Here is a 24,939-nt window from a genome sequence, read left to right on the forward strand (position 1 = left end):
AAAATGCCCTGGTATTATTATTATTATTATTATTATTATTATTATTATTATTATGGCACTATACAGCTGTTGTTTTGGCATTGTTATGGTGGCATTCTATGCACTGTCTGGTGGCATTATTTTGTGCATTGTATAGTATCTAAGTTCTAAGTTCCCAGAATCATTCAAGAAACCAGTGGGGGTGGGGAATGATACAGACAGTACAAACTCTGTTTACAATGCAGTGAATGTGTTGCCGAATTCTGCTCTTCATCAAATGTCAGTCTGAAGTGCCCATGGACGTTTTTAAAGGTAATTTCCATGTTAAAGAGGCTCTGTCACCAGATTATAAAATCCCTATCTCCTATTGAATGTGATCGGCGCTGCAATGTAGATAACAGCAAAGTTTTTGTTTTTTAAAAACGATCATTTTTGCCCAAATTATGAGCAATTTTAATTTATGCAAATGAGCTTTTCAATGGACAACTGGGCGTGTTTTCTCGTTTTACCAACTGGGCGTGTGTTGTGTTTTTACCAACTGGGCGTGTTTACTCGTTTCACCAACTGGGCGTTGTGAATAGAAGTGTATGACGCTGACAAATCAGCGTCATACACTTCTCATCGTTCCCACCCAGCTTCTTTCACTGCAGACACACAGCATGACGTCACCCACAGGTCCTTCAACCTTGGCGTCGGACGAGAGAAGATACATCGGCTCCAGGCGTCCGAGAGGGTAATCTGCTCGTCTCTAGGGAGTTTACTATGCTTACCTGCACACGGTGATGCTGCTGCAGATTCAACTGTACCCTCTCGGACGCCTGGAGCCGATGTGTCTTCTCTCGTCCGACGCCAAGGTTGAAGGACCTGTGGGTGACATCATGCTGTGTGTCTGCAGTGAAAGAAGCTGGGTGGGAACGATGAGAAGTGTATGACGCTGATTTGTCAGCGTCATACACTTCTATTCACAACGCCCAGTTGGTAAAACGAGTAAACACGCCCAGTTGGTAAAAACACAATGCACGCCCAGTTGGTAAAACGAGAAAACACGCCCAGTTGTCCATTGAAAAGCTCATTTGCATAAATCTAAAATTGCTCATAACTTGGGCAAAAATGATCGTTTTTCAAAAAAAATAACTTTACTGTTATCTACATTGCAGCGCCGATCACATTCAATAGGAGATAGGGATTTCATAATCTGGTGACAGAGCCACTTTAACTAAAGTGTACTCAAGCAATGCCATGATTTTCTCTCCATTAATAGATTAGCTAATAGACATTGTTTAATAGATTAGGTAATAGACTTTGTAGTAAAAATGTGCAATCCCGTAGTTTCCCCAAAAATGTTGTAATCTATATAATACAGAAATACTATAACTACTACTTGGCTATATGTCTACTTTATCATTTGTAGAAAATTCCCAAAAAATATCTATTCTTTAGAGAAGACTTAAGTAACCTGTCACTTTTTAGCTATGATGGAACTACAAATAAATCTACTTGCTCACCTCCAGTATAGAGAATGGTATCACATAGTAATAATTGCAAACACTTTGACTATAAAACACATCCTTATGGTATACTAAAGGTAATGTATGAGATTAGCAATAAGGATCTGCATTATTCCAGAAACAGCGCCCCCCTCCCCTCCATGGGCTGTGCCAGGTATACACATGATGTTGAGATGCATGGACGAGCTTGTGCTGGTGTGGCCCACTTGATTGACAGAGTCTAAGGAGACATGTACATTCTGTGCCTACAGACTCCTAAATGTAAATTTGGCAATGGATATACAGTCTATTACTTTATTACTACACCTATCATATATTATAGCAACCAACATTACTGGACCAGAGATCTTCATTTTGCAGACGGATGTATCCAGTAAACAAAAAAATGGGTATGAACAAAATGGATGAACAAAATCAATAGAGTAGATCAACAGCGATCTTTGTTGTAGTGAGCGCGATGACAGACGTATGACCACTATGGGATGTTGTATCTCCACAAGTGCCTCTCACCTGTACATGATGTAAGAACACAGGGGTGCAGTGCATCAGACTTCATTACTGTATTAAGAAAAACAAAGAGATGTCATTTCCCTACAAAGTGTCAGCAAGAGAAGACGCAAGACACCTCAGTCATACATATCCTGATGTGGATCCCATTTTACTCGTGCCCGGTAGACCCAATATGAGGTCCAGGTCATTCTACTCTGAGCAATGTTTGGAGACTTGTCTATATGCAATGTTGGTTAGAAAATACATTCAGCCATCGTATAATGCTTGAGGTAATCCATGTTCCATCATTTTATTTCTTCTTTATTTAGTATACTGATACTCATGCATACGATTTATGTAAGCTTCAATTGTCTGATCACTTACAATAAGGCTTTATTCAGACGAACGTGTGTCAAATCGGCTGTAAAAACTGGCGTTTTCACGGCCGATTTGCACCCATACGGGACTCGTTTTCACAAATCCCTCATAGACGTGAGTCTATTGAGGGATCCGTAAAAACGGGCAATAATAGGACATGTCCTATTCTTTCCCGGGTCGTTCATGTGATCCGTTAAAACAACGCCCGTGTGAATAGCTCCATAGCAAGACATGCAGCCATGTGACGACCGTTAAAAAACATCTGTCACGTGGACGATTTACACGTTGGTCTGAATAAGGCCTTATGTGCGTGATGCACTGAGCTCCCATGTTCTTAATTAAGAAATTAGTTAATCATTTAATGGATAAACCACAAATAGACGTAATATTAAGACTGGGTTCTCATGTCGCAGTCAAAATGCATTTTAGTCACAAAATCGCTGCAAACTAGTGTGTTTTTATGCGTTTTGTGGCAAAAAAAAAACGCATTTTGACAGTGAAGTTAGAACCCATCTTAATTGAAGGTCATAAAAACTCTATGTTACCCGTATTGTAACTACACACTGTAATATTAGCAATGGATATTGGTAGCCTATAATCAAGTGACCACCACAGATAACATATGTAGCATAAGGGTCTGTTTAGATAAATGGGACAAAACTGCTGCATGTGAATATACCCTAAAGGGTTACACGTTAGAATCCAACCAAGGCAATATCTATATGGGGGTTGCATGTACTTATTTTGTTTTCAGAAGATCTTCTTCAGGTACCCATATTCTCTCACACTGTAGAACATAAACATTGTTTAGGGGATTAATGCCATAGTATTCTCTGTACAACACTCTGGAATATGCCACCACTATGTAATAATAGAGAACAAATAATCATAATGGAATGACTTGGATGACTGAAGGAATCCTCATTGACTTGTGCATATGATCAAAAGACCATCCTCTGCTCTATAAAGTAATGAGGCTACACAAGCTGTATGTGAGGCCCTACCAGGCAAGAACTCCCTCAGATAGCACTCTGAAGACTCAGGGTATGTTCACACGCAATGGTTTCAGACGTAATTCGGGCGTTTTACGCCTCGAATTACGCCTGAAAAAACGCCCCTAATACGCCTACAAAACATCTGCCCATTGCTTTCAATGGGAATTACGATGTTCTGTTCCCACGATGTTCTGTTTATTTCACGCGTCACTGTCAAAATACGGCGCGTAAAATGACGTGCAGGACACTTCTTGGAAGCGTTTTTCACTGACCATTGAAAAACAGCTCCAAAAACGTCCGTAAAAAACGCAGTTGTTAAAAAAACGTCTGAAAATCAGGAGCTGTTTTCGCCTGAAAACAGCTCCGTATTTTCAGACGTTTTTGCTCACTGCATGTGAACATACCCTCAGGCCTTTTTTTACGCGACCGTTTTGAAAAACGGCCACGTAAAAAAACGGCCGTGAAAAAGAAGTGCAGGTCACTTCTTGGGACGTTTTTGGAGCTGTTTTTCATAGACTCTATTGAAAACAGCTCTAAAAACTGGCGAAAAAAAACGCCACGAAAAACGCCGCGAAAATTGCAAGTGGCTTAAAAAACGTCTGAAAATCAGGAGCTGTTTTCCCTTGAAAACAGCTCCGTATTTTCTTTTTTTTTTAAATCTTACATTTTTATTGAAAGATTTTTATACATTACAACCAAACAAAAATACACATAAGTAACAGACACACAATACTGTTCGTATTAGAATGACACTCCATAAAGGTAAAACACATCTCAAATTAGCCATTTAAGATCATAATTAAATATAGTGTTTTGAATGAGTCCAAGAATTCCATCTCCTCACAATCAGAGCATGAAGAACTAAATCAGAAACGAAATAAGTTTCATGATAACATTGGCTATTAACTCTTCTAATGACCTCGTCTTTTGCTGAGCGCGTGAACATACCCTTAGGGGCAGTTCACACAGAGTATTTTGACAAGTTTTTTGGCGCGGAAACCGCTCCGCAAAACTCGTCAAAAACCGGCCGAAAATGCCTACCATTGATTTCAATGGGAGGCGGAGGCGGTTTTATCCCGGGAGCGGTAAAACCGTCTCGCGGGAGTAAGAAGCGTCATGCCCTATCTTCGGGCATTTAGGTCTCTGACCTCCCATTGACATCAATGGGAGGCAGAGAAAGCGTATTTCGCAGAGTTTTTTGCCCATAGCACTCAATGGGTGCGAGCAAAAAACGCCACGAAAAACGCTGCGAAAATTTTCTACCTGCAAAAACCTCTGTGTGAACTCAGCCTTAGGGCGGATTTACACGAGCGTGTGCGTTTTGCGCACGCAAAAAATGCGGCGCTTTGCGTGCGCAAAAGGCACTTAACAGCTCCGTGTGTCATGTTCATATGGTGCGTGGCTGCGTGCTTTTCACGCAGCCGCCATCATTAATGACACTCTGTATGGATGTTTGTAAACAGAAAAGCACGTGGTGCTTTTCTGTTTACATTCATTTTTTTACTGCTGTTGCGCGAATAACGCGCGTCCCACGGAAGTGCTTCCGTGTGCTGCGCGTGATTTTCACGCACCCATTGACTTCAATGGGTGCGTGATGCGCGGAAAATGCCGAAATATAGAACCTGTCGTGAGTTTTACGCAGCGGACTCACGCTGCGCAAAAATCACGGACAGTCTGCACTGCCCCATAGACTTGCATAGGTCCGTGCGACCCGCGTGAAATTCACGCGGGTTGCACGGACGCAAATCACGTTCGTGTAAATCCGCCCTTAGCAAGAGGTTTGACCTACGGTATGTAAATAACCTAAAGTGGTTTTCCAGTGCTAAGAAATTAAAGGCCTATCTTCAGAATAAGCCATCAATATCTCATCGGTGAGGGTCCTACTCCCGGCACCACCACTGATCAGCTGTTTTGAAGGGGCCGCAGCACTAGTACTAGTGCTGCTTCCCCTTCATTTCCTTTACTACTCACACTGTGAATCGCCAACACACTAGCTGCGGCGGTTCACAGTATTACAGCCTTCTCCAATTGAAGTGATTGGGAGAAGACTGTTACGGCTTATTCAGACGAACGTGTAATACGTCCGTGCTACGTGCGTGATTTTCACGCGCGTTGCACGGACCTATGTTAGTCTATGGGGCCGTTGATACTGTCAGTCCTATCTTTGGCCGTTTTTCGCGCATCACGCACACATTGATGTCAATGAGTGCGTGAAAATCACGCGCAACACACGGAAGCACTTCCGTGGGATGCGCGTGATTCGCGCAACAGCAGTAAAAACTATGAATGAAAACAGAAAAGCACCACGTGCTTATCCGTTTACAAACATACAGAGTGTCATAATGATGGCGGCTGCGCGAAAATCATGCAGCCACGCACCATATGCTGATGCCACACGGAGCTGTTAAGTAACTTTTGCGCGCACAAAACGCAGCGTTTTTTGCACGCGCAAAACGCACACGTTCGTGTGAATCCGGCCTAATACTGTGAACCATCGCTACTTTTGTCTGCAATTCACAGTGAGCAGTAAAGGAAATGCAGAGGGACGAACGCTGCGGCCCCTTCAAGCACAGATGATCGGTGGGGGGGGGGGGGGCGGTAGTCGGCACCCCCGACTACTAGCACCCCGGTAGTTGATTATAAGTGAGATATATGAGATCATGATGGCCTATCCTAAGGATATAATTAATGCAAATATTATGGGAATAAGGAATTCCTCCCAACATTTGCATCTCCATTCATGGGACACTTTAAGCCCATCTCCTCATTCACCTGCAAATGTTTACAAAACTTCCTGAGATTGCCCACTTTCTATGCAAATTTGAGCACTGACCACTTTGCTACCCATTCGTAAAAAAACGGGACAGTTCGAAGGTATGAATAAGGCCTTATTTACACGAGTGTATTTAACGTCCGTGAAAATCGCGCACAGCACACAGAAGCACTTCCGTGTGTCACGCGTGATTCGCACTACAGTTGTTAAATAAATGAAGGGAAAAAAAAGAACTCCACATTCATTGCAGTTTCTGAGCATCGTAACCGCGTGTCATAAGGATGGCATATGCGTGTAAATCACACAGCCACGCACCAAACACTTATGACACACGGAACTTCAACGCACAAAAAACGCTGTGTTTTTTGCGTCCGCAAAACGCACGCGTTCATGTGAATTTCGCCTTAGGGGTCATGCACATGGCCATATTATCAATACATATCAATACAGTTCTATAAAGCAGCACCCGTAGAAATCTATGTGCCCACACTGCAATTTTCTGTGGAGGCATATGGATTTTTTTTTTACTAATGGTTTCAAAAAGAATCTGTCAGAAAAAACATCATGGCCTACCGAATTGCCATATTACAGAGGTATTCTCTCCTAGGAGCATTGGCTCTGGAGGCACACTATGGCTATGTTCACACAGAGTATTTTGGGGGGGGAATATCTGCCTCAAAATTCCGTTTGGAACTTTGAGGCAGATATTCCTCTCCCTGCACGCCGATTTTCGCAGCGATTATCGCGCCGTTTTTCGCCCGCGGCCATTGAGCGCCGCGGGCATAAAACAGCGAGAAATGCGCTTTCTCCTGCCTCCCATTGAAGTCAATGGGAGGTCAGAGGCGGAAGCGCCCGAAGATAGGGCATGTCGCTTCTTTTTCCCGCGAGGCAGTTTTACTGCTCGCGGGAAAAAGACGCCGACGCCTCCCATTGAAATCAATGGGAGGCGTTCTCGGGCCGTTTTTGCCGAGTTTTCCGCGTTTTCTGCGTCAAAAAACTCGGCAAAATACCCCGTGTGAACATAGCCTATGACAGCAAACTGAGTGTCTATGGCTAAGGACAAACAATAAGTGGAAATAAAGAATGCATATAATAGACATCAGCCTGTAAAATGGCCGCCATGCGCCGCGAACCTCAAGAGACAAGGTGAGTATGTTATTTTTTTTAATCTCTTCTTCTCCCCTCTTCTGTTTTATAATCTGTAAAACGGCAGCCAGATCAAAAATGGTAAAGCGGACCCTTATCTGGAATGTTCTCTGAGTTCACACAGATGGACAAGTGTGACAGCCCAATTTTTTTTTTAAATAATTCTGTAGGCGCTACTTATTCCAAAGAGTTCTTCTCTCTACTTAAGGATCGATATGAGAATGACTCATTGCTAAGTCATCCTCTAAGGAATGTCAATCTCTCCTAGATAGATCCCAGATGCAACTTCATTGTATGTATGTGCCAAAAACAGCACAACTTCATGTTCTAAAATTATTCCATGATTCTTAGCTGAGTGGACATTTAGGCATTAAAAATACTTCTTTCCTGTTCCTTTTAGTGGTCAAGCTTTAAGAAAGATATTCAAAGATAGTCAAAAATATGTTACTTCGTGTGTGATTTGTACTCAAAATAAAACTGCACGCTCTTCTCCTTTAGGTTTACTACAGCCACTCCACTTCCCATTCCATCTTGCCCTTGGGGCTCGGTTTATATGAATTTTGGGGTTGACCCACCTCCTTCCAAAGGAATGAACACCATCCTGGTTGTCATAGACAGTTTCACAAAGATGGTCCATTTTATTCCAATCAAGGGAATACCTACTGCGGAATAAACTGCTGAACAAATTATTCGGGAAGTATTCAAGTTACATGGAATTCGAGATACTGTAGTCTCTGATTGAGGGGTAAAGTTCACTTTCAAATTCTGGAAAAGTTTTTGCTCTTGGGATAAGAAACAATTTGTCTTCTACCCTTCATCCCCAATCAATTGGATAAACTGAGAGAACAAATTAAACTCTTGAACAGTACATTCAATGCTGCTAGAGTTATCTTCAGGATGACTGTTTGGATTACTTACCCATAGCTGAGTTTTCATATAATAACTCCGAGCATAGTTCAACATCAAAAAGTCCTTTCTGTGTGAATTCAGACCTTCACCCAGTCTTCATTATTGATTTATCAATCTCTACCATTTTCTAGCAGTGACTAAACAATTGACGAAATTACAAAGAGTTCAAGAAAAGATTGTTGAGAGTTTGCACGATGTATAAAAGCAATTTAAACAGGCTACTGATAAACACTGGAAAGCAACTCCTGCTTTTCATGTAGGGGACAAAGTGTGGCTTTCCACAAAAAAAAACGTAAAGCTGAAATTACCTCCTTCAAAATTAGGCCAGAAATATATTGGACCATTTCAAATTTCTGTTAAAATTAATAATGTCGCTTATCATTTAAAACTTCCTGGGGCTACAAAGGTGCCTCCTACACAACCAGTGAATGTGCAAGGTGGAGAAGAATATATTGTTGACAAGATCTTGAACTCCAGGATTTATTAGGAAAAACTGCAATAATTGACCAAACGGAGGGGGCTCTGAAACAAATTCTTTGGAATCAGAGGAAGATGTTCATTCTACTAAACTAGCCTCTGAGACACCATGGAAGAAGGAAAGTAGCATCTGGATTTGAACCCTGAACCTCCTGTATCCCAGGTACTAGTTCCTCTGGTTGAGCCACTGGTGCTACAGAGATAGCCATGTTTATCTTGACACTGATAACTTTCAGCAGTATTTAGTAGTATTGTATTTAATGCGTTAAAGTTCAAGATAAAGATGGCTACATCTATATTTGACAGCTTCAATGCTGCATTTACTGTCTAGTTTTTTTTTTTTATTCCTGTGTTTCTAGATTGCATTACCTTGATTGCCTAATTGGTCTCACCTTTGTGGCTCCTATATAAGCCTGGACCTTGCAGCGTCTCCTTAACCCCTTCCCTCTTTAGCCACTTTTGACCTTCCTGACATAGCCTCATTTTTCAAATCTGACATGTTTCACTTTATGTGGAAATAAGATCGAAATGCTTTAACCTATCCAAGCGATTCTGAGATTGTTTTCTCGTGATACATTTGACTTTATGTTCTTGGCAAAATTTGCTCAATACATTCAGTATTTAAATGTGAAAAACACCAAAATTTAGCGACAAATTGCAAAAATTTGCATTTTTATGAATTCAAATGTATCTGCTTGTAAGACAGGCAGTTATACCACAGAAAATAGTCGCTAATTAACATCCCCATAGAATTTATTAGAATTGGGCAGTGAAACTAAAAACAATCCCCTTTCTTCAATAAGACGTAGCTTTAGCTCAAAATTTTCATTTTCTCAAGAAATAAATTAAAAAAATAACCCCAACATTTGTTAAGCAACTTCTCTGGAGTGCAGAAATACCCCATATGTGGTCATTAACTGCTGTTTGGGCACACGGCAAGGATCAGAAGAGCAGGAGCGGCATTTGGCTTTTGGAGCACAGATTTTGCTGTATTGGTTTCTTGACACAATGTCGCTTTTGCAAAGCCCCTAAAGTACCAGTACAGTGAAAACTACCCACAAGGGATTCTATTTGTGATACTACACCCCTTGAGGAATTAATCTAGGGGTGTAGTGAGCATTTTGACCCCCACCGGTGTTTCATAGATTTTATTTGAATAGGGCACTGAAAAAAAAAAATTCTTTTTTTTCCAATAAGACGTAGATTTAGTGTAAAATTTTTCATTTTCTCAAAAAATAAAGCAGAAAAATAACCCCAAGATTTGTTAAGCAATTTCTCCTGAGTACGGCAATACCCCATATGTGGTTATAAACTAAATTTTGGGCACACGGCAGGGCTCAGAAGGGAAGGAGAGCCATTTGGCTTTCGGAGTACAGATTTTGCTAGATTGGCTTCTGGTCGCTATGTAGCATTTGCAAAACCCCTGTGGGACCAAAACAGTGGAAACCCCCCAAAAGTCGCACCATTTTGGAAACTACACCCCTCAAGGTATTCACCTAGGGGTGTAGTGAGCATGTTAACCATGCAGGTGTTTTGCATAAGTTAGTGTGCACTCGATATTGCAGAGTGAAAATGGGAATTTTCAATAGATATGCCAAAATGTGGTGCCCAGCTTGTGCCACCATAACAAGACAGCTCTCTAATTATTATGCTGTGTTTCCCGGTTTTAGAATCACCCTACACGGGGCCCTAAACTTTTGCCTGGACATCTGAAAGGGCTCAGGAGTGAGAGAGTACCATGCAAAATTGAGGCCTAATTTGGCGATTTACACAGAATTGGTTCACAATTGCAGAGGCTCAGATGGGAAATAATAAAAGAAACCCCCCAGAAGTGACCCAATTTTAGAAACTACACCCCTCAAGGCATTTATTAAGGGGTGTAGTGAGCATTTTCACCCCACAGGTCTTTTGCATAAATGAATGCGCTGCGGATGGTGCAAAGTAAAAATAAAAATTTTTCCCCAGATATGCCAATTCATTGGCAATTATGGCGTGCCCAGCTTATGCCACTGTAGACACACACCCCAAAAATTGTTAAAAGGGTTCCCCCGTGTATGGCAGTGCCATATATGTGAAAGTAAACAGCTGTTTGGGCACACTGTAGGGCTTAGATGGGTCGGAGCGCCATTTGGCTTTTGAAGCGTAGATTTTGCTTGGTAGTAGTTTTGTTTGAGTATTGCTGGTGTTTCCGTTTATAATGTGGGGGTACATGTAAGCTCGACAGAGTACATCAGGGGCATAGTCAGGGGGTATAATAATGGGGTAAACAATAAAATAATCCATAGATGTGTGTTACGCTGTGCAGAATCCTTTCTGCACAGGCCGGTGTCGCACTGATAAATGGTGTCTTTACTTATCCCCCTTTTGGTCCACACTCTGCACCTTTGCCGTTTGGGGAATTTTGCTGGGAAGTGTTGTCCTGGTATAATACGGTCAATGTCGCTTCCAGCAGATATGTCTGGGCCCTCCTCTTCCTGGTTCCCTAATTTTGGGGCCCCGATATATCGCCTCTTGAAACAGAAGAAATGTTCCCTCTGATCTGCACAACAGCATATTTTTTATTTCCTGACTTATGGAAGCCTTAACTAATTTTATTTTTCATAGACGTAGTGGTATGAGGGCTGTTTTGTTGCAGGACGCGCTGTAGTTATTATTTGTACCATTTTGGGGCACATGCGACTTTTTGATCACTTTTTATCCTACTTTTTGGGAGGCAAGGTGACCAAGAAACAGCAATTCTGGCACAGTTTTTTTAGGTTTTTTTTATACAGCGTTCACCATGAGTTATAAATTACATGTGAACTTTATTCTGCAGGCGATACCTAATTTATAGCACTTTTTTATGTTTTACAACTTTTTGCACAATAAAATTACTTTTGTAAAAAGAATGTATTTTTTCTGTCGCCATGTTGTGAGAACTATAACTTTTTAATTTTTTCATCGACGGAGCTGTATGAGGGCTTGTTTTTTGCGAGACGAGCTATAGTTTTTATAGGCACCATTTTTGGATACATGCCACTTTTTGATCACTTTTTATTTCAATTTTTGTAGGGCAAAGTGACCAAAAAACAGAAATTCTGGCATTATTATTTCCGTTTTTTTTCACGCCGTTCCCCACGTGGAATAAATAACATAATATTTTTATAGTTTAGGCCGTTACGGTCACGCGATACCAAATATGTATGGTTTATTTTATTTTTTTAAGGATAATAAAGGACTTGATAACGGAAAAAGGGTGATTGTGTTTTATTTTATTACTTAAAACTTTTATTATATTTTTTACAACTTTTTTTTCCCTTTATTTTTTTTTCACTTTTTTTTTTACACTTTACTTTAGTCCCACTAGGGGACTTGAAGTTCCAACTGTCAGATTTTTGTTCTAATACATTGCACTACCCACGTAGTGCAATGTATTAGATCTGTCAGTCATTCACTGACAGCAAGCCGATTAGGCTTCGCCTCCGGGCGGGGCCTAATCGGCTTCCGTAATGGCAAAAAGGAGGCCATTGTTAGGTCTCCTGTTGTCATAATAGCAGTCGGCAGTCGTGCAATTGCAGGATACAGCTGGCGATCTGCTAGCAACCACAAAGATGCAGCGATCGCATCCGATCGCTGCATCTGAGGTGTTAATGGCAGGGATCGGAGCTAGCTCTGGTTCTTGCCGTTACAGGTGGATGTCAGCTGTAACATACAGCTGATATCCACCGCTGATGACGCCAGATCATCTCCTGAGCCGGCACCATCTTGCCGGCGGCGACGGAAGCCTTTCAGGCCCCGCCTCAGGGCAGGAGCTGGAAGTTTTCCGTGCTAGGCACACCGGGAGGCCAGTATTAGGCCTACGGTTGCCACTGCAGCCACCGACACCCTGGCGATTTCATTGCTGGGGTGTCGATGAGCTGCAAACACCTTAAATGCAGCGATCGCTTTTGACGGCTGCCTTTAAGGGGTTAATGGCGGGGATCAAAGCTAACTTCGGTCCCCGCCATTACAGCAGGATGTCAGCTGTAAGATACAGCTGACATCCGGGGATGATGGCACCGACTCAGCATATGAGTCGGTGCCATGCATTTGTCGTAAGTATATGACATTTTGCGGGAAGCACTGGCTTTCCATGACGTATACTTACGACAAATGTTGGGAAGGGGTTAAAAGACTATTGTGCTTCCTGCTTTTAACCCCTTCCCTCTTTAGCCACTTTTGACCTTCCTGACAGAGCCTCATTTTTCAAATCTGACATGTGTCACTTTATGTGGTAATTACTCCGGAATGCTTTCACCTATCCAAGCGATTCTGAGATTGTTTTCTCGTGACACATTGCACTTTAAGTTACTGGCAAAATTTGCTCGATATGTTCAGTATTTAATTGTGAAAAACACCAAAAATTAGCAAAAAATTGCAAAAATTAGCATTTTTCTCAATTTAAATGTATCTGCTTGTAAGACAGGCAGTTATACCACACAAAATTGTTGCTAATTAACATCCCCATATGTCTACTTTAGATTGGCATCGTTTTTTGAACATCCTTTTATTTTTCTATGACCTCACAAGGCTTAGAACTTTAGCAGCAATTTCTCACATTTTCAAGAAAATTTCAAAAGGCTATTTTTACAGGGGCCAGTTCAGTTGTGAAGTGGTTTTGAGGGCCTTATATATTAGAAACCCCAAAAAAGTCACCCCATTTTAAAAACTTCACCCCTCAAAGTATTCAAAACAGCATTTAGAAAATGTCTTAACCCTTTACACATTTCACAGGAATTAAAGCAAAGTAGAGGTGAAATTTACAAATTTCATATTTTTTTGCAGAAATAAATTTCAATACAATTTTTTTTATAACACAGAAGGTTTTACCAGAGAAATGCAACTCAATATTTGTTGCCCAGTTTCTGCAGTTTTAGGAAATATCCCAAATGTGGCCATAGCGTGCTACTGGAATGAAGCACCGGCCTCAGAAGCCAAGGAACACCTAGGGGATTTTGGGGCCTTATTTTTGTTAGAATATATTTCAGGCACCATGTCAGGTTTGAAGGGCTCTTGCAGTGACAAAACAGTAAAAATCCCCCAAAAGCGACCCCATCTGGGAAACTAGACACCTCAAGGAAATTATCTAGGGGTGTAGAGAGCATTTTGACCCCACAGGTTTTTTACAGAAATTATTGGAAGTAGGCCGTGAAAATTAAAATCAACATTTCTTCAAAGAAAATGTAGGTTTAGCGATTCTTTTTCTCATTTCCACAAGGACTAAAGGAGAAAAAGCACCGCAAAATTTGTAAAGCAATTTCTCCCGAGTAAAACAATACCCAACATGTGGTAATAAATGGATATTTGGACACACGGCAGGGCTTAGAAGGGAAAGAGCGCCATTTGGCTTTTGGAGCTCAAATTTAGCAGGAATGGTTTGAGAGGCCATGTCACATTTACAAAGCCCCTGAGGGGACAAAACAGTGGAAACCCCCCACAAGTGACCCCATTTCAGAAACTACACCCATTGAGGAAATTATCTAGGGGTATAGTGAGCGTTTTGACCCCACAGGTTTTTTGCATAAATTATTGGAAGTAGGCCCTGAAAATAATAATTTACATTTTTTCAAAAAAAATCTAGGTTTAGCTAATTTTTTCTCATTTCCAGAAGGACTGAAGGAGAAAAAGCACCACAAAATTTGTAAAGCAATTTCTCCCGAGTAAAACAATACCCCACATGTGGTAATAAACGGCTGTTTGGACACACGGCAGGGCTTAGAAGGGAAAGAGCACTATTTGGCTTTTTGAGATCACATTTAGCAGGAATGGTTTGCGGAGGCCAGGTCACATTTGCAAAGCCCCTGAGGGGACAAAACAATGAAAACACCAAAAAGGGACTCCATTTAGGAAACTACACCTCTTGAGGATTTCATCTAGGGGTGTAGTGAGCATTTTGACCCCACAGATGTTTCATAGAATTTATTAGAATTAGGCAGTGAAAATAAAAACAGTCCTTTTTCTTCAATAAGACGTAGCTTTAGCGCAAATTTTTTCATTTTATCAACAAATAAAGGAAAAAAAGAACCCAACATTTGTAAAGCAATTACGGCAATACCCCATATGTGGTCATAAACTGCTGTTTGGGCAAACGGCAGGGCTCAGAAGGGAAGGACCGCCATTTGGAGTGCCGATGTTGCTGGATTGGTTTCTGGGCGCCTGTGGGCCCAAAACAGTGGAAACCCCCCAGAAATGACCCCATTTTGGAAACTACACCCCTCAATGCATTTACCAAGGGGTATAGTAAGCATTTTAACCCTGCAGGTGTTTTGTAGAAATTAGTGTTCACTCGATGTTGCAGAGTGAAAATGGGATTTTTTTCCATAGATATGCCAATATGTGGTGCCCGGCTTGTGCCACCATAACAAGACAGCTCTCTAATTATTATGCAGTGTTTCCCGGTTTTAGAAACACCCTACATGTGGCCCTAATCTTTTGCCTGGACATATGACAGGGCTCAGGAGTGAAGAGTACCATGCGGAGTGGAGGCCTAATTTGGCGATTTACAAAGTATTGGTTCACAACTGCAGAGGCTCAGATGTGAAATAATAAAAAAAAACCCTGAGAAGTGACCCCCATTATGCAAACTGCACCCCTCAAGGCATTTATTAAGGGGTGTAGCATTTTCACCCCACAGGTCTTTTCCATAAATGAATGCGCTGCGAATGGTGCAAATTAAAAAAAAAAAAAATTCCCTAGATATGCCATTCCGTGGCAAATATGTCATGCCAAGCTTATGACGCTGGAGACACACACCCCAAAAATTGTTAAAAGGGTTCTCCCGGGTATGACGATGCCATATATGTTGAAGGAAACTGCTGTTTGGGCACGCTGTAGGGTTCAGAGCCGAGGGAGCACAATTTGGCTATTGGAGAGCGGATTTTGCTTGGTACTATATTTGTTTGAGTATTGCTGGTGTTTCCATTTATAATGTGGGGGTACATGTAAGCGGGGCGGAGTATATAAGGGGCATAGTCAGGTGGTATGAAAAAAATAAAATAATCCATAGATGTGTGTTACGCTGTGAAGCAATCCTTTCCGCACAGGTCAGTGTCGCACTGATAAATGGTGTCAGTTCTTATCCCCCTTTTGGTCCACACTCCGCACCTTTTGTAGTTTGGGGAATTTTGCTGGGAAAGTGTTGTCCTGGTATAATACGGGCACCGTTGCTTCCAGCGGATATGTTTGGGCTCTCCCCTTCCTGGTTCTCTAATTTTAGGTCCTTGATAAATCGCCTCTTGAAACAGAAGAAATGTTCCCCTCGGGCACAACTGCATATTTTTTTATTTCCTGACTTATTGGAGCCATAACTAATTTTATTTTTCATAGACGTAGCGGTATGAGGGCTAGTTTGTTGCGGGACGAGCTGTAGTTATTATTGGTACCATTTTGGGGTACATGTGACTTTTTGATCACCTTTTATCCTATTTTTTGGGATGCCAAGTAAACAAAAAAATGCAAATCTGGCACAGCTTTTTTCGTTTTTTTTTTACAGCGTTCACCATGCGTTATAAACTACATGTTAACTTTATTCTGCAGGTCAGTACGATTCCGGCGATACCTAATTTATAGCACTTTTTTATGTTTTACAACTTTTTGCACAATAAAATTACTTTTGTAAAAAGAATGTATTTTTTCTGTCGCCAAGTTGTGAGAACCATAACTTTTTAATTTTTTTGTCGACGGAGGTGTATGAGGGCTTGTTTTTTGCGGGACGAGCTATAGTTTTTATAGGTACCATTTTTGGATACATGCGACTTTTTGATCACTTTTTATTCTAATATTTGTAGGGCAAAGTGACCAAAAAACAGAAACTCTGGTAACGTTTTTTACGTTTTTTTTTACGCTGTTCACCGCGTGCAATAAATAATATAATATTTTGATACCTCAGGTCGTTACGGTTGTGGCGATACCAAATACATATGGTTTATTATTATTTTTCAATAATAAAGGACTTGATAAGAGTAAAAGGGTGATTGTGTTTTATTTGATTACTTGAAACTTTTATTGTTTTCCAACTTTTATTTTTTGCACTTTTTTTTACACTTTTTTATACTTTTTTTACACTTTTCTTCAAGTCCCACTAGGGGACTTCAAGGTCCAACGGTCAGATATTTTTTTTTCTAATACATTGCACTACCTATGTAGTGCAATGTATTAGATCTGTCAGTCATTCACTGACAGCAAGCCGATTAGGCTTCGCCTCCCGGCGGGGCCTAATCGGCTTCCGTAATGGCAGAGCAGGAGACCATTGTGTCTCCTGTTGCCATAACAGCAGTCGCCAGTCCCGATTGCCTCTCAGGGCTGGCGATCTGCTAGTAACCGCTATGATGCAGCAATCGCTTTCGATTGCTGCATCGAAGGGGTTAATGGCAGGGATCGGAGCTAGCTCCGGCTCCTGCCGTTACAGGTTGATGTCAGCTGTACAGTACAGCTGACTTCCACCGCTGATGACGCCGGATCAGCTCTTGACCCGGCGCCATCTTGCCGGCAGCTACGGAAGCCGATCAGGCTCCGCCGCCGGGCGGATCTTGACCGGCTTCGGTGCTAGGGAGACCGGGAGGCCAGTTTTAGGCCTCCGGATGCCATTGCAGCCGCCGGAACCCCGGCAATTTCATTGCTGGGGCTCCGATGAGCTGCAAACACCTTAAGTGCAGTGATCGCGTTTGAGCGCTGCACTTAAGGGGTTAATGGCGGTGATCGAAGCTAATTTCGGTCCCCGCCGTTACAGTCGGATGTCAGCTGTAAGATACAGCTGAGATCCGACGATGATGGCACCGACTCAGCTTCTGAGCCGGTGCCAAACATTTGCCGTAAATGTACGGCATTTTGCGGGAAGTCAATGCTTTCCATGACGTACATTTACGGCAAATGTCGGGAAGGGGTTAATCTAGTTCTCTGCCTCACATTACTACTAATTGCTGTTTATCTGTGTACCGAACTTGGACTCTTTTACTGACCGCATATGTCTCACGTAACTACAGATGTATCCAAGTTTATCTTGACTCTGATAACTTGCTGCAGCGTGATATCACACAAACATAGCAATTGAAAAGTCATTGTAAAATTTAAGTTACATTTTCTTGTCACTGTGTATTTTATGTGTTAAGAATCAAGATAAAGTTGGTTACATCTGGACCCATTTCTATTTATGTGTTTACCGAACCTGGACTGTTACTTGACTACTTTTGCTGTTTGCACCTTCCTGTCTGATCGTTCCAGCCACCGGACTTCGAATTTGCCACAGTCCTTAACAATGAGCAACAGTCTGAAGAATGGCCTGTCCAATTTTTTTTCTCAATTGTGTCGGCCACTGTTATGCCCTTTTTTGTTAGATCTTCTTGTAAGCCTGTACAGCCTCACACAGATTTCCTATGGTTCCTTATTAAACATCCGTAAGAACTTTGTGTGCTGCCTTATGGTGCCTCCATGAGGAACCATATTCTCTCCTGTAAGCAATATAAGCTTAGGGAAATCAAGTACAGTATGGCCCCCATAGCAGGCTGTACAACACAGATCCATAGTACATATATGAGCATGAGGTCTTAAACGTTTTATGGCGCACTCAGTTAATGAGCGGATCAAAAAATTCTAGCTTTCGTTTGGAATTTTCACACAAATATTTATGTCTATGGCCATTTTTTTTTGTCGAATTGTAAAAAAAAAAAAAAAAACCTTTATCGTGCATGAACCTTGAATTGCTGGATTGGTATCTCCAAGAATGCTGCTTCATAGAATTGCTGCTTCATGTTTTATATTTCTAGTCTTTCATGTGGTTATTGTGCTGTAAACCCCATCTGTTGTATGTAGACAGTTTCTAAGTTGTTGCCAATTAAGGGGATCTTTGTATCCCAACTTTGAAAACCGTAATGGAATTGGCAACTTTCACGAGATGGATCTTCACTGATGAGTATGCCTTTATTATTCATGTTTTGTGTTTTGTATACAACACATTATTAGGTTCATGACCCAAGGAGCAATAAAGCTGTCCATCTATTTAGACACATCTTCATTATCATTATACTATCCTGGTTCAATAAATATTCCATTCATTCTTCCTACACTGAGAAGAAAACATTGGGTTGATATCATTTTATTTATGGAGGTTTAGATGACTAATTTATTGGTCATCTGAAAGTACAAAGTAGAATCCCTGGTGGATGTCCAAAAGCATATACAGTATATTAGGCAGTATCTACGTATTTACAGAGGTTGACCCATGATAATCTTAGTATTATGTCCTGTGAATTAGACAGTTTACAAAAAATGATAGTGAGGTCCAACCTTAAGGATCCCCATCATTGAAAGCAAGAGGTCCTAAATCCCATTCCTGGAACAAGAGCTGGTTGCGCTGACGTTCTCTATAAAAATAATTGGGATGATTGGAAACAGCAGAGCACTCACATTCAGGGTCGGCCTTAGGTTGGATGGCGCTCTGTGCGGGGCTCTCTATTGCTGCCCTCAACAAACCAAAAATTAACCACATATATAGACATGCACATACCGGAACATATACACTGCACATAAATAAAGGCAAATATTTAGACAAACAGGCAAATATACCCATTCTGGAATATATACATACAGGTAAATATATATAGGCATACATACATACATATATATATATATATATATATATATATATATATACACTAATATTATATAAACACAATTACACACACAGGAACATATACAAATACAAAAAAGGCACATATATAGTAGCACAAAGACACATTCACATAAAGACCCATATATACTCACACAGGCACATACAGTGAAGGAAATAAGTATTTGATCCCTAGCTGATTTTGTAAGTTTGCCCACTGTCAAAGACATGAACAGTCTAGAATTTTTAGGCTAGGTTAATTTTACCAGTGAGAGATAGATTATATAAAAAAAAAAACAGAAAATCACATTGTCAAAATTATATATATTTATTTGCATTGTGCACAGAGAAATAAGTATTTGATCCCTTTGGCAAACAAGACTTAATACTTGGTGGCAAAACCCTTGTTGGCAAGCACAGCAGTCAGACGTTTTTTGTAGTTGATGATGAGGTTTGCACACATGTTAGATGGAATTTTGGCCCACTCCTCTTTGCAGATCATCTGTAAATCATTAAGATTTCGAGGCTGTCGCTTGGCAACTCAGATTTTCAGCTCCCTCCATAAGTTTTTGATGGGATTAAGGTCTGGAGACTGGCTAGGCCACTCCATGACCTTAATGTGCTTCTTTTTGAACCACTCCTTTGTTGCCTTGGCTGTATGTTTCGGGTCATTGTCGTGCTGGAAGACCCAGCCACGAGCCATTTTTAATGTCCTGTTGGAGGGAAGGAGGTTGTCACTCAGGATTTGACGGTACATGGCTCCATTCATTCTCCCATTGATGCGGTGAAGTAGTCCTGTGCCCTTAGCAGAGAAACACCCCCAAAACATAATGTTTCCACCTCCATGCTTGACAGTGGGGACGGTGTTCTTTGGGTCATAGGCAGCATTTCTCTTCCTCCAAACACGGCGAGTAGAGTTAATGCCAAAGAGCTCAATTTTAGTCTCATCTGACCACAGCACCTTCTCCCAATCACTCTCAGAATCATCCAGATGTTCATTTGCAAACTTCAGACGGGCCTATACATGTGCCTTCTTTAGCAGGGGGACCTTGCGGGCACTGCAGGATTTTAATGCATTACGGCGTAATGTGTTACCAATGGTTTTCTTGGTGACTGTGGCCCCAGCTGCCTTGAGATCATTAACAAGTTCCCCCCGTGTAGTTTTCGGCTGAGCTCTCACCTTCCTCAGGATCAAGGATACCCCACGAGGTGAGATTTTGCATGGAGCCCCAGATCGATGTCGATTGACAGTCATTTTGTATGTCTTCCATTTTCTTACTATTGCACCAACAGTTGTCTCCTTCTCACCCAGCGTCTTACTTATGGTTTTGTAGCCCATTCCAGCCTTGTGCAGGTCTATGATCTTGTCCCTGACATCCTTAGAAAGCTCTTTGGTCTTGCCCATGTTGTAGAGGTTAGAGTCAGACTGATTAATTGAGTCTGTGGACAGGAGTCTTTTATACAGGTGACCATGTAAGACAGCTGTCTTTAATGCAGGCACCACGTTGATTTGGAGCGTGTAACTGGTCTGGAGGAGGCTGAACTCTTAATGATTGGTAGGGGATCAAATACTTATTTCTCTGTGCACAATGCAAATAAATATATATAATTTCGACTATGTGATTTTCTTTTATATAATCTATCTCTCACTGATAAAATTAACCTAGCCTAAAAATTCTAGACTGTTCATGACTTTGACAGTGGGCAAACTTACAAAATCAGCAAGGGATCAAATACTTATTTCCTTCACTGTATATACACATTACAGATAATGTATTAGATTGTACATGCAGATAACACAGTGATAACTCTGAGTACAGATAATGTAGTGATGTAAACACACAGAGAGGCATATATATATATATATATATATATATATATATATATATTGTAAGGGGGCAGCCCTGCGGATCGCTGTCTCCTGGGGTAGACAGGCACTTTTGGCACAGTAAGAACAGACTACAGTGCAGTCACAATGTGGTACTACTGGCCTCAGCCAGTTTTATTAGGTAAAAAGCCCTAGCAGAAAACAAATGAAAACATAAAGTAAATCCTAGGCCGTCTGGCCACTAACTAAACATGCAGTTCCTAACTACAGAGAGCGGAGCCTAAGGGTATGTGCACACACACTAATTACGTCCGTAATTGACGGACGTATTTCGGCTGCAAGTCCCGGACCGAACACAGTGCAGGGAGCCGGGCTCCTAGCATCATAGTTATGTACGACGCTAGGAGTCACTGCCTCGCTGCGGGACAACTGTCCCGTACTGTAATCATGTTTTCAGTACGGGACAGTAGATCCACGGAGAGGCAGGGACTCCTAGCATCGTACATAAGTATGATGCTAGGAGCCCGGCTCCCTGCACTGTGTTCGGTCCGGGACTTCCAGCCGAAATACGTCCGTCAATTACGGACGTAATTAGTGTGTGTGCACATACCCTAAAGCTCAGCTCCCAAACACAACACCACAGTTGCTTTACTCACATCCAGCTTTCCCAGGAGCCGAGAGAGAGACTGTGAACTCTGCCTCTGTTTTAAAGCACACCTCAGCTGTGCAGGTAATTAGCCACAATGCAATACCTGAAGTGGCTAGTTGAATAGAAACCCTCCCAACTCTCCCTATTCCAACAGCCAGGCCCTTTTACACAGGTATTCCAGAAAACCCTTGAGCAAGGAAAACACATTTTCCTTCTAGCTCAATTCCCTGGCTGTTTTAACCCCTTAACGCTCAGTGACGTACTATTACGTCATGGAAAGCGCCCTGTTCACGCTCCATGACGAAATAGTACGTCACGGGAGTAACGGCCGTTTCGGCCGTCCTCCCGACACATACAGGAGCTGTGACAGCTGCTGTCTCGTACAGCAGCTGTCACAGCTCCTACAGCGGGGACCGATCGCTGTGTCCCCGCTGATTAACCCCTGAAAAGCCGTGTTCAATAGCGATCACAGCTTTTTAGGGGTTAAGCTACCATCGCCGGCCTGCTACACGATAGCGGCCGGCAATGGTGACTATGGCAACCGGACACCAAACAATGGCGTCCGGCTATGCCATAGACGGAAGCCTAGTGGGTCCTGACAACGTCAGGACCCACTATGCTTGCTGTCAGTGAGTAGCTGACAGTTCAAATACACTGCACTACGGACAAAGTAAAAAAGTAAAAAAGTTACAAAAAAAGTTAAAAAAAGATGTGTAAAAATAAGAAAATAAAAGTTTTAAAAGTAATAAAAGTAAAAATCCCCCTTTTTCCCTTATCAGTCATTTATTATTAATAAAAATATATAAACAAACAAATAAACTATACATAATTGGTATCGCCGCGTCCGTAACGGCCTGAACTACAAAATTATTTCGTTATTTATCCCGCGCGGTGAACGCCGTAAAAGAAAATAATAATAAACCGTCCCAGAATCACAATTCTTTGGTCACTTCACCTCGCAAAAAATGGAATAAAAAGAGATCAAAAAGTCGCATGTACCTAAAAATGGTATTGATGGAAACTACAGTTCGTTACGCAAAAAATAAGTCCTCGCACGGCTTTATTGATGGAAAAATAAAAACGTTATGGCTCTTAGAATAAGGTAACACAAAAAGTGAATGATTTTTTACAAAACGTATTTTATTGTGCAAACGCCATAAGACATAAAAAAAACTATAAACATCTGGTATCGCCGTAATCGTATCGCCCCGCAGAATAAAGTGAATATGTCATTTATAGCGCACGGTGAACGCTGTAAAAAAAATAGAATAACAAAACAATAGTAGAATTGCTGTTTTTTAGTCACCACGCCACCTAAAAATAGAATAAAAACTGATCAAAAAGTCACATGCACCCCAAGAAAACTACAATGGATTCCTCAAGGTCTCTAGTTTCCAAAATGGGGTCACTTTTGGGGGTTTTCCACTGTTTTGGCACCACAAGACCTCTTCAAACCGGACATGGTGCCTAATAAAAAGGAGGGCTCAAAATCCACTAGGTGCTCCTTTGCTTCGGAGGCCGGTGCTTCAGTCCATTACCGCACTAGGGCCACATGTGGGATATTTCTCAAAACTGCAGAATCTGGGCAATAAATATTAAAGAGGCTCTGTCACCAGATTTTGCAACCCCTATCTGCTATTGCAGCAGATAGGCGCTGCAATGTAGATTACAGTAACGTTTTTATTTAAAAAAAACGAGCATTTTTGGCCAAGTTATGACCATTTTTGTAGTTATGCAAATGAGGCTTGCAAAAGTCCAAGTGGGTGTGTTTAAAAGTAAAAGTCCAAGTGGGCGTGTATTAGGTGCGTACATCGGGGCGTTTTTAATACTTTCACTAGCTGGGCGCTCTGATGAGAAGTATCATCCTCTTCTCTTCAGAACGCCCAGCTTGTGACAGTGCAGATCTGTGACGTCACTCACAGGTCCTGCATCGTGACGGCCACATCGGCACCAGAGGCTACAGTTGATTCTGCAGCAGCATCAGCGTTTGCAGGTAAGTCGATCTTACCTGCAAACGCTGATGCTGCTGCAGAATCAACTGTAGCCTCTGCTGCCGATGTGGCCGTCACGATGCAGGACCTGTGAGTGACGTCACAGATCTGCACTGTCACAAGCTGGGCGTTCTGAAGAGAAGAGGATGTTACTTCTCATCAGAACGCCCAGCTAGTAAAAGTATTAAAAACGCCCCGATGTACGCACCTAATACACGCCCACTTGGACTTTTACTTTTAAACACACCCACTTGGACTTTTGCAAGCCTCATTTGCATAATTACAAAAATGGTCATAACTTGGCCAAAAATGCTCGTTTTTTAAAAATAAAAACGTTACTGTAATCTACATTGCAGCGCCTATCTGCTGCAATAGCAGATAGGGGTTGCAAAATCTGGTGACAGAGCCTCTTTAAGTTGTGTTTCTCTGATAAAACCTTTTGTGTTATAAAAAAAAGTGGTATAAAAAGGATTTTCTGACAAAATAAAAAGTAAATTTCACCTCTACTTTGCTCTAAATTCCTGTGAAACACTTAAAGGGTTCATAAACTTTCTAAATGCTGTTGTGAATACTTTGAGGGGTCTAGTTTCTAAAATGGGGTGTTTGATAGGGGTTTTCTAATATATGGGTCCCTCAAAGCAACTTCAGAACTGAACTGGAACCTAAAAAATTAAATAAATTAGGCAATACTTCGCTTCTTACATTATACTGATAATGAGCCGTGCCCACCCCGAGATGACCCCAGTTTTGACCGTTTGTATAAATGGAGACCCCTATTAGACCGTTTCAGTGCCCGGTTTTCCCAAGCATACACCCCCGAGAAGTGTATTTCTATTGATGAGTCCTTGGTATATTTTAAAGGGAGGGTTCAATTCCGCCAGTACCTGCCGGGTAAGAGGGCAAGGTATGGCTTAAAGATGTATAAGCTGTGCGAGAGTGCATCAGGGTATACCTACAAATTTAGGATATATGAAGGGAAGGACAGCAGTATTCAGCCCCCAGAATGCCCCCCCTTACTGGGAGTTAATGCAAAAATTGTGTGGGATTTGGTGCACCCACTGCTGGACCAGGGTTACCATCTCTACCTGGATAATTTTTATACCAGAGTCCCACTCTTCAACTGCCTCACTCCCAGAAGTCCTGCGGCATGCGGCACTGCTAGAAGAAATCTGAGAGGCCTCCCTAAGACTCTGCAG

At 41.6% G+C, this 24,939-nt stretch overlaps 1 protein-coding gene across 4 annotated transcripts in view; it reads right to left on the reverse strand.

Annotated features, from left to right (window-relative positions):
* The window catches only part of LOC142759217 (ephrin type-A receptor 3-like), a 228,025-nt gene that overhangs the window by 160,297 nt on the left and 42,789 nt on the right, over nt 1-24,939 (reverse strand). For 2 of the 4 annotated variants that reach the window (XM_075861171.1, XM_075861170.1), the window contains exon 2: nt 1,998-2,045. The exons of the other annotated variants lie outside the window; for them this stretch is intronic. In XM_075861171.1, the coding sequence (XP_075717286.1) occupies nt 1,998-2,045 (48 nt within the window). The remainder of the gene's footprint in view (nt 1-1,997; nt 2,046-24,939) is intronic. 4 annotated transcript variants of the gene reach the window in all.

The sequence above is a fragment of the Rhinoderma darwinii genome, chromosome 4 (assembly GCF_050947455.1).
Source record: "Rhinoderma darwinii isolate aRhiDar2 chromosome 4, aRhiDar2.hap1, whole genome shotgun sequence".
Classification (NCBI taxonomy): Eukaryota; Metazoa; Chordata; class Amphibia; order Anura; family Rhinodermatidae; genus Rhinoderma; species Rhinoderma darwinii.